This window comes from Symphodus melops (genome assembly GCF_947650265.1).
Source record: "Symphodus melops genome assembly, chromosome: 11".
Classification (NCBI taxonomy): Eukaryota; Metazoa; Chordata; class Actinopteri; order Labriformes; family Labridae; genus Symphodus; species Symphodus melops.
In genome coordinates, this window is record NC_136701.1 from 10154525 (window position 1) to 10172747 (window position 18223).

At 38.9% G+C, this 18223-nt stretch overlaps 1 protein-coding gene across 11 annotated transcripts in view; it reads left to right on the forward strand.

Annotated features, from left to right (window-relative positions):
• Nucleotides 1-18223, forward strand: part of npas2 (neuronal PAS domain protein 2) — a 43962-nt gene that overhangs the window by 10768 nt on the left and 14971 nt on the right. For 10 of the 11 annotated variants that reach the window (XM_079355449.1, XM_079355450.1, XM_079355444.1 and 7 more), the window contains exons 1-3: nucleotides 7020-7409; nucleotides 15356-15554; nucleotides 18005-18061. In XM_079355449.1, coding sequence (XP_079211575.1) covers nucleotides 15499-15554; nucleotides 18005-18061 — 113 coding nt within the window. In that variant the 5' untranslated portion in view covers nucleotides 7020-7409; nucleotides 15356-15498. Of the gene's footprint in view, nucleotides 1-7019; nucleotides 7410-15355; nucleotides 15555-18004; nucleotides 18062-18223 lie in introns of those variants that run through there. The other variant, XM_079355447.1, reaches the window with a different exon arrangement.

Below are 18223 nucleotides of genomic sequence, written 5' to 3' on the forward strand. Positions count from 1 at the left end.
GTGAGACAAATACGTATGCCGTCATCGATTTATGTTGTGAAGTTGCTTTGAGTAGTTCCAGGGACTAAATGTTGTTGGTACTTTCATGGAGTCTACCTGAGAGTCTACTGTCTTGCTTGTGAGTCTAAACTCTGAAACAGTTTCATACATGGTTTAATGTTGACACAAGCTTGCTACCATGCTAACAGGCTGATGTTAAAGGTTTTGGCAGATCCTGTGGCGGCAAGCAGCCATCAGTACATCCCTTCTTCCTCCCCACTGGTCTAATCATTGCAAACCACAAAGTGTAGCTGAAGTAAAGCAAAGTTTCCTTAATTAATAACAGTAACTACATTTGCTATTTTGGCTCAAAGAAAATTGACGGAACATTTTTCATCGAGTCGATTCAAGGCCACAGCTGAAGGGGTTAGTTTGTTAAATGTTCCACGGTTATGGAAAACAAGGAACTGGATCCAGTTGCAGTACACAAACTATTTGTTTTAAACAATAAGGCAAACAAAAACTGACGAAAATACAAATCCATAAAATCGAAAAGAAGAAGACACAGGGAGCCACAGAGGTAAAAACTGAAAAGCAACACCCAACAATGAACTGACCAGCAGAGGGAAGGAGCACTGAAACTAAATAGACTTGGGCTAATCAAACACAGGTGAGACGAACGACACAGGTGAAGACAATGAGGACAATCAGAACTGGAGGGAAAACAGACCAGAAACACAAGAACTACAACATGAATCAGAGAAAACTAGTGACGCAGAAAACTTAAGAATGTAACAACAAATAATACACGCCAGAACATAGAGGCACACAGGGATATGGAATTCCAAAATAACACAGGAAACACTAAAGACTATCTAAGGAACATTTAGATAAAGAAAAACACGAGGGAATCAACACCAGAGAAGAAGGAGAACAAAAACAAGAATGAAATCTAAACTCTAAAAGAAACAACATACTGAACCAGATCAAATCATGACAAAGTGTTTCATCATCCTCCGTGGAAGCCAGCTCGCGTCATTCTTTACTGGACCTTATCCATTAAGAGAAAGCAAACATATTACAGTCACTTTGAAATATTCTCAAGTTTCCTCAGAAAACAATCTTTACCTTCTTTACTTTTTAAGTATACTTGGTAACCATAGACTAGGTTACTTGTTTGCTACAAGTGTACACTATGTAGTTTTGTATGTCTAAGGTCACATTTTCTTCTGTACCACACTTATCACTTTTGCCATATTGCATTTTTATGAAGAGTACTTTATTGCATTACTCAATGTCAGATGTTTCACATGAAGAAAGTATTTTCACACTAAGCTTTTGAAAGCATCAAAGAATCATTTCAAGCCTGCAATTGATTTTTCAAGATCGTGACTAAATCAGATCAAGCTGACTGACTTACTGGCATGTCTTCAAGCATCCTCACATTAAAGGAAGAATGTGACATTTTACACATACACAGTATGTAGCAGAAATCGAGTTAATCCTATGTAAATATTTCTTTGAGTCATGACTGTAAATATACATGTGCGGCCGTCTGATCAGCTGTTGTAACACCCTCCAGTTTCAATTGCTACTAAAAAAGAATAAAATTAGGATTTAGATTTTTCAGTCATCCACCTGACTTCAGGTCAGTTGGACCTGAAAGAAACTGGAACAACAACTGTGATCACACAGTGGGCTCTCCACAAAGAAAGGGCCAATATTGTCTGTTATATGTGGCCCATGCGGTGGGGGGCCTCAGTGGTGGGTCGTGTGCTCTGCTGAGTTCAATCTGGCTAATAGTGACATGCTAGAAATGAACAGTTAGCACTGATAGTCTCCTTTATTCCAACGTAAGAAGAAGAAGAAGAAGAATTTGGTTGCTTAGTCAGAGTTCAGCATACTACCTTACATGACTGTTTTATTAGCTGCAGGAAGAAGCACAGATTATACGTTTGCTGTGAGATATGTGATTTTTTTCTAATAAAGTTATTGAGAGATGTAAATATCTACTTATCAAGATGATTCGATCAAATTCCATCTCTAGAGCTATCGATCCGATTCAGGGACGATTAATAAAAATACAAAACAATATGATCTCATATCTTTCACTTTGTTTGGATCAGATCCTAAGTGATGATGTATTTCATTTATTACTTATCCAAGATAGAGAATATTCTTACTGTACAAACAAACATTCTGTCATGATGTATGTTATGTCTTTATCACACGCCTGTGGCCAAATGTCTCTCTTTGACTGGTGAAGCCAGGCAAGGCAAATTAATTTATACAGCACATTTAAAGGGCTTTGCATGACGAAGAGAGAAGAGACATCAAAAGTCACAGAGAATATAATATATGAAAAAAAGGTTAAGAAAAAACAAGATCCACAACAACAAAGAAACATGACAACAATATGAGGACACAGAGTCAAGTACTGGTCTTGCCTAATTGAAATGTGTTTAGTAATAATGCACCCGACAGGAAGTCTTCCAAAATATTTAGGCTCGAGGTTTTTGGCCAACAAAGAAATCGGAACTCTTCTGCAGGCTACATCTCACTTTGTGGGCTCTTTGCTTTCGCTTACAACAAAGTAGTAGTATACTGAATTCCTTCTTGAGGCAAACATTGATGCTTGTGTAAATACAAGGAAAGTAAGGATCAAAATAATTCTTCATATTCTCTCTGTGATTGTCACATTTGAGTTGCACATGACGTTCCGACATTGTGACTGACGCTGACTCTGCATCATACAGGTCTTATTTGACTTAGTTCTTAAATCGATAAATATTTCTGCTAAACTCTCAGTAAATTGCTGTCTTTGTAACTAGAATCAAATATATCAACCATATCACCAACCATGGCCCTCTCATTGCCACCATTAATTTGTGGCCAGAGAAAGTGTTTGATATTTGAAGTGTATATTGTTGGCATCCTAGCACAGGTTTTGCTTACAGGTGAGAAGACAGGCAGACTTTTGGAAAGTTTATCTTATCAGTCTACATGACTTCCTTTTTGAATTGGAGAACTGAAAAGTGTTACAGGAACTTCGGATGTTGTTTTTATCAACTTTGTAGCTATAACTCACACTAACTGGGAAACCTACAGTACAAGCTCAAGTTACTCTTGTGAGAGGTAAAAGATCAAACCTAAAGTTTTGCGATATCAAAGGCGCTTTACAAGGTATGTAGGATAGGAAGCAAAACTTTTGCATCATTTCATAACTTTGAAACCAGGCAATCAAGTACTCAGTATGTTTTAACTGATCCACGGGTCTGTGTGTTGAGCTTGGTCACCAATTCAGATTGGTTTATCCTTACAACACCCAAAGTTGGTTTCAACTGACAGAAACAAACAAACAACCAGGCTGTTATCTTAAGATTTCAGTGCACAAGACTGATTAATCCATTGAGTACAAAGTTGCCATTATTTAGTAAATGAAGGATGTGCAAGTCACTGGCAGACCAGGCAGACATGTTGTTCGGCTGTGGCTCCATGTATTCACAAACTGGTTAAAATGGCATCATACTGGTACCACATCATAAGCAGGATCACTCATCAAAATCTGAACTAGTACAACAGCTGCAGACGAAATAAGCTGTGGGAAAGGGTGACTCATTACATGAAGACGGCCGTTGAGACAAGTGCTCTGGAAATGTAGCAATGCTACAGTTCTGTCTGAAGTCCATGAATGTCTGGAGAGACGTCCTCATCATAAAGGGTGAATAATGCTTTTTGGCACTGATACAGTCTGACCTTTGTTGGTTGTAACTTTCGTCATTGTAAAAAACTTGGAAAATTCTGTAAAACAGATCCAAAAGGAACCCGCAGAGATGGAACATGTGATAAATACTTTTGTAGATCTCCTGTGCAGCTGTGGAATTTTTGTAGTTATAACCACGTAGAACTTGCTATCGATATTTGATTGCCTTGGTGAGAAGTCTTCAAACTGGTTTACGAAAAGCTTGTAGATGCAGGCTGCCACTCGCCCTCGCTATTATGGGAAGCTACATTCACCTAATTGTGAACATGCTCAACAGGTTTTCTGATGTCATACACTGACTTGTCAAAGCATTTCTCTTGTGCTCTTCTTAATTATTCACGACTGCTGGCTTTGTTCATGCTGTCATCATGGAAATATTATGATTAAAAGCTTAATGTCCACAGTGACATTTTTTGGGGCTTTTTGCCTTTATTAGACAGGACAACTAAAACGAAGAGACATATGAAGTGATGGGAGGAGAGAATGGGGGTTGACATGCAGCCGAGGGCCGAGTTCAGATTTGAACCCACGATTGCTGCAAAAGGGACTATAGCCTCTGTACATGAGGCATACAACATGACCGCCCATCCATAATGAATTTGAGAAAAGAAAAGTACAATGTCTGCAAAATAAATTTAAGATTGCAGCATTGAAGGGGATCTACAAAATTGTGTGTGACAATTCTGGCTGACTACAAATTAAACGGCCAGATCAGAAGCACACATTTTTTTGTTGGAAGTATAGCAGACATAAGATATGGGAGCTTGTGGCCAACTTGAATCATGATACAGTGATTATGCAAGAAATTGATCAATTGCAAGACATTCATGACACATCATAGCTAATCAACTGAAGAATTTAGAACAAGCCTGTGTGCCTTTGAATTGACCCCCGGGGACAAATAAAGTTTTTTTTTTTTAATTGAATCAACGCTCTTAACAGACAAAGTGTGGTAATTCATATTTCTATTTAACTTCACAATTTTGTGTAATTTCCACCTCGTTTTTGATACCTCTTTTTGACTTTATCTTGCTGAATGCTTCTTATTTATTACCTATAAACGAGGGTAACATTAACTTACCTCCATGTTATCTCCATTCATGTCGTAAGTGCCACCATGAGGAGTCATGAAGTACTGACATGGTGATCTGTTAAGAGCGCTGCATTTAAAAAACAACATTTCAAAAATTGGCATCAGCGATTCAGTTTTCGTTTCACACAAGTCAGAACAAAGATATAGTGCTGCTGGATAGATGTTTTTCACGACCCCTATTAAATATCATGAAATATGAACAGATAAGCAGTAAGTGTCCAGATGCATCTGGGTCATAAGAGTGGTAATATGTGCACTACTGTCCATTCTTGCACACACACTTAATGCATTTTAAACATGCTTTGTGTTTGCTTGCATGGCAATGTGAGTCTGTTGGTCTGAGTGAATTGAAACTTCATTTTAAAAGACTTTTATTGTCCCCAGATGATGACTATTGATTGGTTTTCTTCAACACAACAATGAGGTTCACATTTGTGATTCAAGTCAAATATCTCGAACTATTGTAGGTTTGCGACATCCATGTTCCCCTCAGGATGAATGGAACCCTAATAATATTAATGGTTGATTGACTTCTTGTTGATCAGATTAAAGAAATGTAGTTTTCATTATGACTAAAGAGCTACAAAACGAATGACATTTCCATTGACTCTGCCGTATTGTTCTGGTCTCATCATTATTGTAGTTGAGTAACCTGGCTGCTACACATCTACCTGTTGACAAAGTCACAGTGAGAATTTTGTCTATGGCTCAGTCGGTAGAGTCGTCAAGGGATTAATTCCAAGCTGAGCAACATGACCGACGTGTCCTTGGGCAAGACACTTAACCCTGCATTGCTCCTGCTGCTTCGGTGATGGTGTATGAATGGATTAGTTACTTCTGATGGATGATACTGCATAGCAGTCACTACCATCAGTGTATGAAACGGTATGAATGGGTAGGTGTGACATGCAGTGTATAAGCACTTTGAGCAGTCAGAGGACTAGAAAAGTGCTATACAAGCTCAAGTCCATTTCCAATTTAACATTAATGCAACCTCACAGAGTTGTGAACAAGTCTAAGGATTATAGATTCCTATGATTAGCTCACTGAAAACTAATCATCCAAAAAATAATTATATTGAGAGCAGAAGGAACTGAAGTAGTTTGTAATTTTTTTATTCAACGTTTTCTTTTTTTTTTTTAGAAGACTATCTACTCCCATTTCTCATCCCAACAGCGCTTTATCATAGTGTCCCTACATGTAACGTCTCAAACCTATATCTAATAAAAATCAGGACTCGCCTGCAATTGTTGACATATTTTGTAGACTCAGTGGAGACTGTTAAATAAATATAAATGTGGAATGATTTACAAACTGGTGATTATGACAATCCATTACTGATAAGGATGTTATAGAGTCTAAAGTTTGACATCCGTTTTATCTCTACTTGACTCGATAAAGTAAACTGATCCTCGTAAATGCTTACTTGCAGTTTCCTTGATGCTTTGAATGTTTTCAACTTCAACACATGGTATCAAGTCTGCATCCCGAGCCTTTTGTGTTATTTGACAGATGCAAAACATTGGCAGCGGGTCCATTTATGAGCCCTTGAAATCAGTCATTCAGGCTGCTGACCCACATTTTGGACTTCAGCTGAGGGAAAAGACAACCAGGAAGTCGTAAAAGAAAAGAAACAACAACAACATAGGAAGTGGGGAAGTAGGCTACTTGAGGGGGAAACGAAAAGCTTCAGCCTCTTGTTTCACATATGGATTGTATCGTCATATTAGCCCTTTTTCCCCACAACTTAATAATACATGGTGTATTTACATTGAGACAGGGTCAGACAGGCTAATCTGTTGTCATACTAACAGGGAGGGGACACCCTTTGCCCTTCTCTCCTCCTCCTCATGTGATTTACTCGTTGACAGCACCTCCGGGCCAGCCCCGTTTATTAATGAGATATTTTTTTTTTATCACACCTTGCCCCCTGTTTTTTCCGCTGTGGACAACTGTAGGGCCATCTTAATAGATTTAAAGGCTACTTGCTTCGACTCAACTCCATACCCTGCGTTACAATCACGTATTACAACACAACAATACAGCTAGTTTTCCCTTGCAAAGTTTAAAATGACACTAAGGTGCTGTGCTATTATGCTTTAAGCACGTGTTAAAGATTACAATGAGCCCCCCTCCTCCTGCTCACTACAGGTTTCTCTCGGTTGTGTTGCACAGCCGTCCTGCTTAACGCTGCCTCTGTTAGCTGAGTATTGAGCTACCAGCTGACCTACTTTCTCTGCTCTCAGCCACTCGGTCCTGTTTACAAGCCACTGCCAGCGGAGGATGTGGAGTTCAGTGCCTGGAAAAATACACGGACACACAGCGATACAAGCAGAAACCACCAAATGGGAATATTATTGTGCGTTGATGAGAAATGAGCGGGGCTGCTGCACACATACGGTTATTATTGTGAACTTCGGGCTTGTTATGCAATTGAAGGCGTTTTGGTGCTGTCAGCCGGAGACTCGCACACGCTGCTAGGATTAAGTACGTGCTATGTTTGAGTTGCAAATATGACGAGATTTGTTCAAGTGAAGTGTGGATCTTTCTTTCTGCCGGAGACTCTGTGTCAAGGTACGTGGGATTATTTGAAGGTTTCAGTTTTGCGTCACTCTGACAGGAGAAGCGCAAAACATGTCACCACCCGCTACACTGTTTAATGACATTAAAGTTCACGAGTGACCTCTTTCCACTTCAATCTATGGTGGTCAACCGTGTGATTTGCACCTTTCAAGTCCGAGTTCATCATTTTCTAAGGGGCCGAGCCTGTGTAGGCTGATGGTGTTTATATTCCGCCTGCATTAATGGTACACACACAGCGCTCTTGAATGCTGCCTGCATGTTTTTAACTATCAGTTCAAGTGCTCTGGTTACAAGGTTGAAATAACCTGGTGGGTTTTTTTTCTTCTTCTGTTGAACTTCTGCTGATGACATTCACGGTAAAACACTGAAGACATTTGCGTCATTCTTTCATTTAAGACACTAGATGACAAAATGTTAAATGTCACTCAGGAAAGGAAATCCTTAAATAATTTCTCAGCCAGTTCAGGGCAGGCTGATGTTACCCAACCTGGCAGCTTTAAGTCTGCTGGAGTTCACATTTCTCTGACTGGCCCTGCTGTTTTCTTGTGCACAAGGGGTTTTGTTTTTCTTATTAGCAGTCACTTGTGGAAAGAGACGCTTCCTCTGTTTGACCCTTCATGATGAAGTGTGGCAGATATGACTTGCATACTATGTAGGCCTACATATGGTAACCTAAAGGGATTGTTGAGTTTAGTCATGGGCCTTCCCACTGTTTTTTTTTCATTTGTAGGTGTAGGACCAATAGAAATGCTTTGTCTTTGCTTATCCCATACAGGGAAGCTTTATGTGATACACCAAAACATAATTATAAATTGAAAAAAAAAATCAAAAATTTCCAAAATCTTATCAGGATTGCAAAAGCAAAGCATTTAGATTTTTTGTTTTGTTTTACAGCTTTAGCTATATCTTTGCACAGTTGTTAAATGCCAAGCAGATATGATTTGGGATAATGCTGAGATTATTCCGTTTTTTTATTTAAGCATTTCATCATATAAACAACCTGAAGCAACCAGACCTTGATGCACAAACCTGTCCAGATTGACTGAAACTAAGCTCGTCCAGGCCCAGTTAATATTTACCTGACAGCTTGGGCTATCGGCTCAAAACCAGATGCAGGTAAAGATGGTCAGGCCATGTAAACTTTTATACAAGCAGACAGAAGCAGTCACAACCCCAGACTCTGTGCTTGGATTAGCAAGTAGCTTAAATTCATCGATTAGCACAAGAGCACCGGAGACTTTGTGAACCCTCTGGCAAGAAATACCATACATTTTAAGATGGCAGGTTTTTCAAATAAGCAATATAACAGTAATACATCATGGCAGTGTGATTTGTTGCTCTATTGTCCATCATAGAGGGACACAACAAAGACATAACTAATAAAGAAATATAAGTATGGATATTATGTTTGACTTTCTTGAATTGCAGTCTGAAGACTTGATTGTTCAGATGTCTTGTCTAGCAGTCATTTTCTTTCCTTTGTTTATTTGTTGGATTTGTACGGCCTTTGCTTGTGTTTTTAAAAATTGCTTTGCTGAATAATTGAATAGCTATTAATGAAGCCATAATTTACAACTCAGCCTGTTTTGAAGTGTGCTTCTTTAGAAGCAGTGAACTTGCTCATGGATTCAAAGAGGTTTTGTGCATTTTTATGGTTTAGATCATTTTACATGGCCTTAATCTCAGAGTTTCTGTTCCTGGATATTGTTGCCAATGGAGCTGTTGATTTTGGATTGGTTTCAACTTTTTTTAGTTAATGATATGTCGACTATATGGTTGTAGGAAAGATTAATATGGTGTCTATTTAACTTTAAAAAAAGACTTGAATAACTGTTTTTGGACAAAGAGGATTATGAAGCAGCAGATAAATCTTGCTTATCATGACATCAATTCAAGACTTTGGTATTGCATAAAGCCGTCCTGCTTTCTGAGTTCAATCATGGACCTTTATGGCCTAATATGCTCACAGATATTAAAGAGATAGCTGCCAAATTGGAATTTGATTAATTGCAGTTGGAAAGTAAGTTTAGTGTGTCTGCTTTTCAGTGCTCTGAAAGGGCTGGCTGATGCACGGGAGAAGCAAAAAAGAATTGGTGAAGGGGCTGTGAGGGGTCCACAGTGATGGAGTACGCCTTTCTGACAAATGGTTTGGTAAAATCTTTGACAGATGACAAATGTATTTAATCACTCTCCAATAAACTCAAAGGAACCGGAGATTTCGAGTTGAATAATTTATAACCTTGTTCTTTCTGGACGCAAGGTAATTGTGCAAAACATCATTCTAATTAGGGCTTGTAGAATGAATAGTTGGCAGGATAATTACATAGCACTTGTCCAATAGGATCCAAATCAACAAACAAGGTTCTCTTAGGTCTTTGGTCTTGCAACAGATAAATTGCAGGTTTGTATGATGTAAAAACCAACTAACCAAATCTAAGAATCACAAAGAAATATAATGTCTTGGTTTGGCTCTGGTTTAAAGTTTGATTTTAAAAGGATAAGAAAAATGATGGGACAAGATGTCCGGGCGCATGTCACACCATAACGTTATGCTTGATATGTGCGTCAGTGGAAATGCGTAACCAAAAATGTGTTACATAAATCTGAAATAAATCACATGACAGAAATGATTGCAGGCACAATCTTGACATGACAAGCCTTGCTTGCTTACAGGCCACACCCAAATCATAGACGCGCAGCAGGTATTTTGTCTTCATCAAGCAGTGAAATATCTGCTGCCAACATCTCTCATGTGGTCAGACATTCAACAAGCTATGACTGTGATGAAGTTACTGATGGTATCAACCATAGCCTGTTAGCCGAAGAGCTGTAATCCATCATTATAAACGGATGGGTGTTTATGTTTATTATCCTTAAAGGAGGATCAGACTGATAACATGATGGTGTTGTCATTCAGCAGATATTTTTTGGATATTTTAAATAAATGTTGAGTCTTCAAAAACAGTTAAAACAGTTCACAACTTAAACCTCATAAGTAACTCCGTCACACATAGAAACTGTCCCTGTGTGTTTTACTATTCAACCACAATTGTGCATGTTGACTGTATACGTAGTCCAGCTACTTTCTAGATTTCATCTTGGTCTTATTTCTCACTTAAACAATCAGTTATTTAATAGTTGTAAGTTTTTCCCCCAAAGTGCCGGTGTCAGCTACACCAGCCTGTTTGCACATAGTTTGCCCATGAACTTGAACTCTAGTGTATGACCTCTGTCATGAGTTCGGCTTGCTCGTCAAAGGCTTTAAATACCCGGGGCCACAAGTGTAACCGGACTCTGTTTTTTTTTAGGTGTTAACCATGCAAGGTGTGGTTTAACCTCATTACTTTCCAAGAATGCAGGCTGATATGGGAGGTTTCATTTTACACAGTACTTCAGTCCCATTCCACTATTTAAGTTAAAGAATCAAAAAGTAGTGTTGAATTTAATAAACATATTTGTCCAAAATCAGCATACCTAAAGTAGGTGCAATCAAATGATCTGTGCCAATCATTTGTTGCTTTTGCAATAAATTACACTTGTTTGTTTAATCATCATATTTCTTCACTATGTCAGTACTTTAGGAACTTATTTAATTTGAGAAAAAGGTTTGAGTTGCATAACACTGCATTATGTCTAAACAGTAGTTTGGCAGTAAGTGCAAATAGCAATGCAGCAGATGCAGAAGTTATGTTTCTGATTAGGCATCAGTGTTTCCCTCAGTGATAGCCAACACTTCTTTACTGAACATAAAAAGCAGCTCAGGCTCACTTTATGGAGCATACAAATTGGAATGGGCCAAAAAAAAAAAAAAAAAAAAGAAACAACAGCTTAAATTTCTTCGTGTCCACAGCACTGACTGCATAGTGTCTGCCGGCTGCCTCTCCTGCTTTTCTTCCCTTGAATGCAGAGGAGTGAAGGAGGAGAGATTGATTTGTGTACGTTTAATTAAGTGTGTAAATAAAATGAAATAACATTTCAACTGAATTGTTTGGCTGATTAAGTCAAATCACCACTGCCCACTGTCTTTGAACCAGTTAAGCATGAGGATAGGTGTAAAAGTGTGTGCATCACAGAGGTGCAGTGATTTGGATTGCTCAGTTGTTTTTTTATAGCGATCTTACAATCACATTTTCTGAGCTCAGGATCTAAAATAAAATGTCCACTTTTATGATTGTGGACTTTCATAAAAAGAGTCTGGAAAAGATTGTGCTTGTGTTTAATAGTTGCTGACATGAAGTCAGAACAGGTCTACATTGTTTGAGTCAAACGCTTTGCATGCTCTGTAAAGTGTTTTGCATTGAAACTGAATATTGTCATCAAAAAGTAAATCACTTCCTCAAGCAGAGTCGTTAGACATGAGTATAATCTTTTGGTGACACAGTCGAGGAAATAAAGTTCTCCCAGGTGAGCGTCTGCTTCTCCACAATATCAGTCCTCCTTACATCGTGCTCACACTTTGAAGCATTTAGATGCTTAGATGTCCGTGACCCATGTGACTTTAGGTGTGAGGCTGAGACACTGTGAATTAGAATTGTGTGCTTAAGTTAAAGAGTTAAAACAAACATGTAATAAGAAAATCGTGGCAAAACAATAGAACGACCCTGCTTAACAGAATTCTTAATTTTTCTGGAAGGATTTTATGATGACGCAGGGCTACGAGGTGTTAAGAGCAGAGAGTTCTGCCATCTGTTGAATCCACAGCAGACACGGGAACATATGAGCAAAAAAAAACCTGTGAAATACAGTGACTGGCTTTAAGCATACACACGCATTTAGATCGATCATGTTCATGATTTATCAAATGAATATGTGACATGCTTATAGCCGACCAGTCACTTTCAAAGGGGCTACAGTAACTTTCAGAAACACTGTGTTGACGGTGACACCACTGGCTGTTAGGTGAACCGCTCCAGTAACCAGCTGCACTGGTGCGCTCAAATGAGCACTAATGAGCATCCTGACCATCAGACCTGACGCACAGGAGACTTGCACGATTTACCAGTGTCGTGTCTACAGAAAACATAAGTAAGTATCACTCTTGTAAATTTATAGTTTATTATTTGACTCTCCCGTGCTGACACAACACTCACATAAAAATGTTGATATGCAGGATTTAAAAAAAAAAAGATAGTTTCATAACTGTTTTCATTATGTATTAAAGCCTTCCCACGTATCTACCTAGCACAGTATCGAACACAATCATTTTTTTTGCTCTATACATTGACTGCATGCTACTGACTTACTTTTAATACATACATGCTAACTGGTTTAGCTCAGCTGACCAGCTTCATCAATAAGTAACATAGCATTCACTCAGAAATGTTAGCACGGTTGTCTTTGCAGAAAACTTACTATATGCTATGCTAATGCTAATGTGGTACCACTACAGCTTACAGTATGTTGATCTGAGTCTTTGCTCTGTGTTGGAGCACCAGATTCTTGTTTATGGTCAAGTAACGTTACACCTGTAAAGTATTTCCGTGTTGTTGTCAATCAGTGTCTTAATTAGGAAAACCATATTACAATGTTGTTGTTTTTTCTTTTTCTCAGGACTACTGCTGTGAGGGGTCAGCTGCTCCTGGGGAGAGGAGCTCTGACAGTGACTGTAGAGGAGGGAGGGGGAGGGGCAGGGCTGGGTCTGTCAGTGAAGAGGAGTCAGAAGTGTAATGGACTACCAGGGGAGTGACACCAGGACCAAATGTACCAAACAGGGGTCAGCCAGCGTGGCGCACCTGCCACAACTGCAGAGTCAACTGGAAAATGGATAGTGATCCCCTGTGCCGAGTGAATGTGAGACAAATAACCTGACCCTTTTGGAAACTATGTTGCGTACAAAGAAACCCCATAAAAGACTCATAGGAGTATTTTGAATGTTTTAAAAGTGCTCCTGTGAACATTTATCTCCTCCTCATGTGACATGCTGTCTGAAGAATGGCTTAGGCCCAACCCGTCACATGTGTATGTAATAAACATTCACTGGAGCATTGTCCACTGTGCGGAATTTCTTTTTGTATTTTCGCTCGTCTCTGCCGAGCAATTAGTGTGTACTTTTTAAAAATGTATGCCTGCCGTTACAAAATTCTGTTCACTCCCTCCAAACAAAATAACTGCATCCGATGCAAAGTCTTTAATTATATTTATACACACATTTTTAGACAAAATGTCTTCATGAAAATATTTCTAATAAAAAAAAGATTTCTGAAGCACTCTGCCTCTTTGTCTCTATCTCCCACTTGGTTTATGCGGCTGAAGTAATTTTTAAGAGAGAAATAGAGCTACTTGAACAGAGAGCTCAGCAGAGAAGAAGAAGAAACTTTGTCATATGAGCTTGCAGGACCGACTTGAAAAATGACAAAGTACACCCGTTGACCTCATGACTAGTAGTTAAAATCACAACATCAGCTGAAATTAACGTGTACGCTTATATTCATGACGTCAGCATTGTTGATCAGTGTGTGTTGATATTACAGTCTGATGAAAACATTGGATTCTAGACTTCTCCACTGCTGCATTTATACATGTTTTGAGCTTTTACCACCTACACATAACCTACATACAGTACATGTTGAGTGATGGTGGATGGAGGCTCACTGATGGAAAATAAGGAACACATACACCTTTCTTCCAAAGCCTCCAAAGCTTGGCCCTCAGCCAGTGGTCTCACTCCTTCCATGAGGAAATCATCACTGTTGACATGACATTTCTTTGTCACTAAATGGCCCTGTTTGTGACTGTGTGTGTGTGTTGTGACTGTGTGTGTGTATGTGTGTGTCTGTGTAGCCAGACTACACACTTGGCTGGATGGAAAGTCATTAACAGACTCATGATGGGCATTTCAGGCAGGCGGTTGAGAACGAACACTATGTAACTTCCGTGGTGCTTTTGTGGAAAATTCCCCCTTGAATATGAGCCTAAAGGCTTATGTCGTAAACAAAGAGAGAAAAGAATGTCATTTTTCACATCAGATTACAGTCCTCTCATATACGGCAACAAAAAAAAAAACCATGATTGACACATGTGAAACGTAATACATTGCCTCTTTAACTAGTAATTTGAAGGTGATTGTAAAAGTCTTTATACTTTTCATATGCTCAAGGATCTAAAATCACCAAAACTTAAAGGTGAAAAACCAAATGGGATTTCAAATGTATACTTATCCTCAATATAGTATACTAGTGTAACAGTGTAGTCCTCAAATAAGTTTGTAGTTTAAGACCAGCCAAATATACAGATGCATACATTTCTAGGAACGTATTCCGCCTCTGACAAGTGTTCACATCCTCATTGAAAATGTTGGACAATGCAATAACCGTTTGTTTCCCTTGAGCTTATTTTGTTCATCACTTAAAATGGATCAAAGACGAGCCCACAAAACTGTTTAAGACTTGAATGAATGTGAGTTTTGAGTCAACCATGTACAGAAAAAGTATATAGTTATATTGATATATCAATACATACACTTGTATCCAATTATTTGATTGCAAAGTCTCCATTCTGTTCTTTGGTGTATTATAGATGTGTCTGCTCCATAATGTTGAAGCTTCTGTAACACAGAGGATGTGAAGGAGGTGGCTGTTCTGCACACTCTTAATACCGGGTTATAAAAAAGAGCTTACTGCTTCAGACGCTTTTCTAGGTCAGGGGAGCTCCTCCTGTGCAAAAACACTTCTTCAATGATGGAGTACTGTGCCCAGGTAGCAGCTGGAAATTGTCCTTGCCCCACACACTTTACATTGTATTATTAATGGTTATCCAGCAAAGCACAAAACACATTGTTAAAAAAAAAAAGGTTCAAGGAGATTTTTTTATAGATAGATACAGGACCTTGGGACATTTTCTTTACAGGTTCCAGTAACATGAATGTATGTCACTCAGATGTTACCCTTTAATAAGAAGCAAACGCTAAGGATGCTGTGACTTTTTTCCCCCCCCCATAGGTCTTGACGTTTCTTTGCTGGACTCGAGAAGGCGGCGGGCATCTGGTCCCCAATAGGATTTTCTAAAAGAGTGTTTCAACAAGAACAGCACGAATGGGACTTATAAGACTTGAGAAAGGGCCTGGTTGGGAAAGGGAGTGAGTATGGACAACCTTTCGGACTTCGGTGGCCCCTGTCCATCCTCCTGCAGGGAATGGGAGTGAGTACCAACACCAGTTCACCTTTTATGTAAATGTGGCTCATTTACCACATAGTTCATCTTCAAATGCTATTTTCTAGATACATAGTGTGACAGCTTTTTCAACCGCTGTGTCATTTACATGAAAGGTGCCTCTATTTCTGAAGAGCCTCAACAGGTGTACTTTTCTTTTCATAGCTGCTGAACATTAGTCAGTGGGCTGCACAGATGTCATATTTTTCTGCGAAATAAATGGTTGAAGAGATTCTGCTTCCCAGAATGTCTGAAAACATATCAACCTATAGCAAAGTTATTGTTCTGAAAACTGATAAATCATGTTTGAAAGAAAAGGACAAAAGGAGACGAGTCATCAGGTGAAGGCGAGTCTAAGGATCCAGCCAGCCCTGTTTTTTGTTGAGTAGAGTTTGGCCATGACATTTCATTTGGAGAAGCAAATTCTGAGAAATCATTCAGTAAACTACGCTTTGAACAATTGATGAATTCTCATGCACTTTTAATAACCCCACATTTGAGCTGGAGAGCCATTTTGCAAACAGAGAACATTTCTCACAGATGTCTAAAAAAGCACTTACAGCTACATCTGGTAATGAAGCATTAAAATAAATCTCAGTGCAGCTTATAACAATATTACACAACAACAAGTTAAAATTACAAACATAATTAGGAAAACAAGTACAGCTTCGAGAACATCTACCGAATTTCCCTCTGGGATTAATAATGTATTTCTGATTCTGAAGACTCACCTGTACATCCAATAAACATTCAAAACTCATAAACAGCATCAACTGTGCATCTCTAGGCAATAATCCCATGTAAGTATATAGTTTGCCCAATTTATAGATACAAAACAGGCATCATACAGCAATTTGTAAATGAGAAGAATAAGAACCAGAAGCTGTATTAAAGCTGGCTTCATATTTCATCCAGAACTTACTGTTAGCTTGCCAAGCTAATGTTTCATTTCTTTTCTTTAGATTTTCTTTTTTTTTTTTTTCGCCTTTTTTTTAACACAAGACACATAAAGATGATTACAACTGGCACTGCCAGGCAGGAATGACAATCGCACTAGATGATAGAAGATAATCCTCAGAAAAGCATCAAGTGCTACACAGCTAAACTTAAACTCGACAGTGTAGGGGCTGCAAAGACTCAGCGGTGGTTACTGACTACAATCAGGTCAAAGTCTTATTCGGCTGTTTACATATGTATACTTCACACAGGCTTATGACTGATTATCTTTGAACCAGTATCCTAACATGTTGCTCCAGCCTCAGAAATCTCTACTCGCAGTTATGTGTTAAAATGAATCCTCAGGTCGCTGGGCTTTTCAAAGATCAAAAGTGACATAAGTTGTTATTCTACCTGGTTTTTCTTCTTTATATATTTATTTTTTTATTGTAAGACTAGGTTATGCAAAGAAAACTTTATCCAAAAATATGCAAATAGTGTGGTTTTGTTTACCTGAGCCCACAGTGACCTGTTTAAAATGGGAGTAAGACAAAGCACTTTCACCAGGTTACACAAGTTTGTCTGACTGGGCGATCCTTTATACTGAATCAGGTTTCTGAAGCATGGGATGCAGATTATTGCTCAGAAGACATTATGACATGTCACAGGGCGGGAAAGAAAGGCTGTAAATTACAAATCAATAATGGCGAGACTCCATTCAAACTTTTGCTTCAGTGAGCTGGGGCTGTGCATGCTGCCTCACTCGTGCACTTTCACGCCTCATAGGGATACTTACTCCTCATCGATGTGGTCAAAACAAAGTATTGACAACTTTACTTTCTCTACTATGACAGGTCAAAATGTCTGCTGGGAAAAATGGTGAACTGTTAAAGGGGACATATTATAAAAAATACCCTCTACAGTGTTTTTGAACATTTATTTGGGTAACCTAAGTGTCAGCATAAAATTTGAAGTAAACCCATCCAGCCATTTGTTTGCGGTCTGGATAAGTCTTAGCACACAGAAAAAAATGCTCAGTTTCAAAATTTCTCAGTTTGTGACATCACAAGCTGGATTCGGATGATCAAATCCCCTCCCCTGGTATCTCCACCCATGGACTCAACCTCCTGCCTAGAGCAGAACTTTAGTGGAGTTTAGTGCATTGTGAATTTCTCTACAGAGGAGTGATGTCTTCTGGGAAAGCTCAGAGGGGGGTCTCATTGCATTTAAAGAAACACACGCACACCGAAACGGAGCGTTCTGAGAGAGCTGGTTTCTACAGGGTCACAAACCTCCTCTGGTGCTTGATTCATGTTATATTTGGACAAAAGCACAGCACAGATGTTTCACTTAGAGCACAGGGTGAAATGGTTTGAAAAGGTGAAATGGGTATAATATGTCCCCTTTAAGAGGTCAACAATACCAAAATGTACACATCATGCTATCAACAGTTATATTTGATGACACTCATTAAATAAACTACATTTACCTCTGTTTTCCAGCACCAACAGCTGCGTGGACGATTTGATGGATGAAGATGAGAAAGACAGGGCAAAAAGGTACTAAGTGTGTTAATTGTATGTGGGTGTATGTGTTAGTCAGACATTTTGAACTGAACAGGTAGTAAAAGAAACTAGAGCTAGATTAATGAATGATTTGATACATTTGTAGTTTGTCTCACAGCCTCTGCAGACACTAGGTCATGTAAACACGGGGATGTA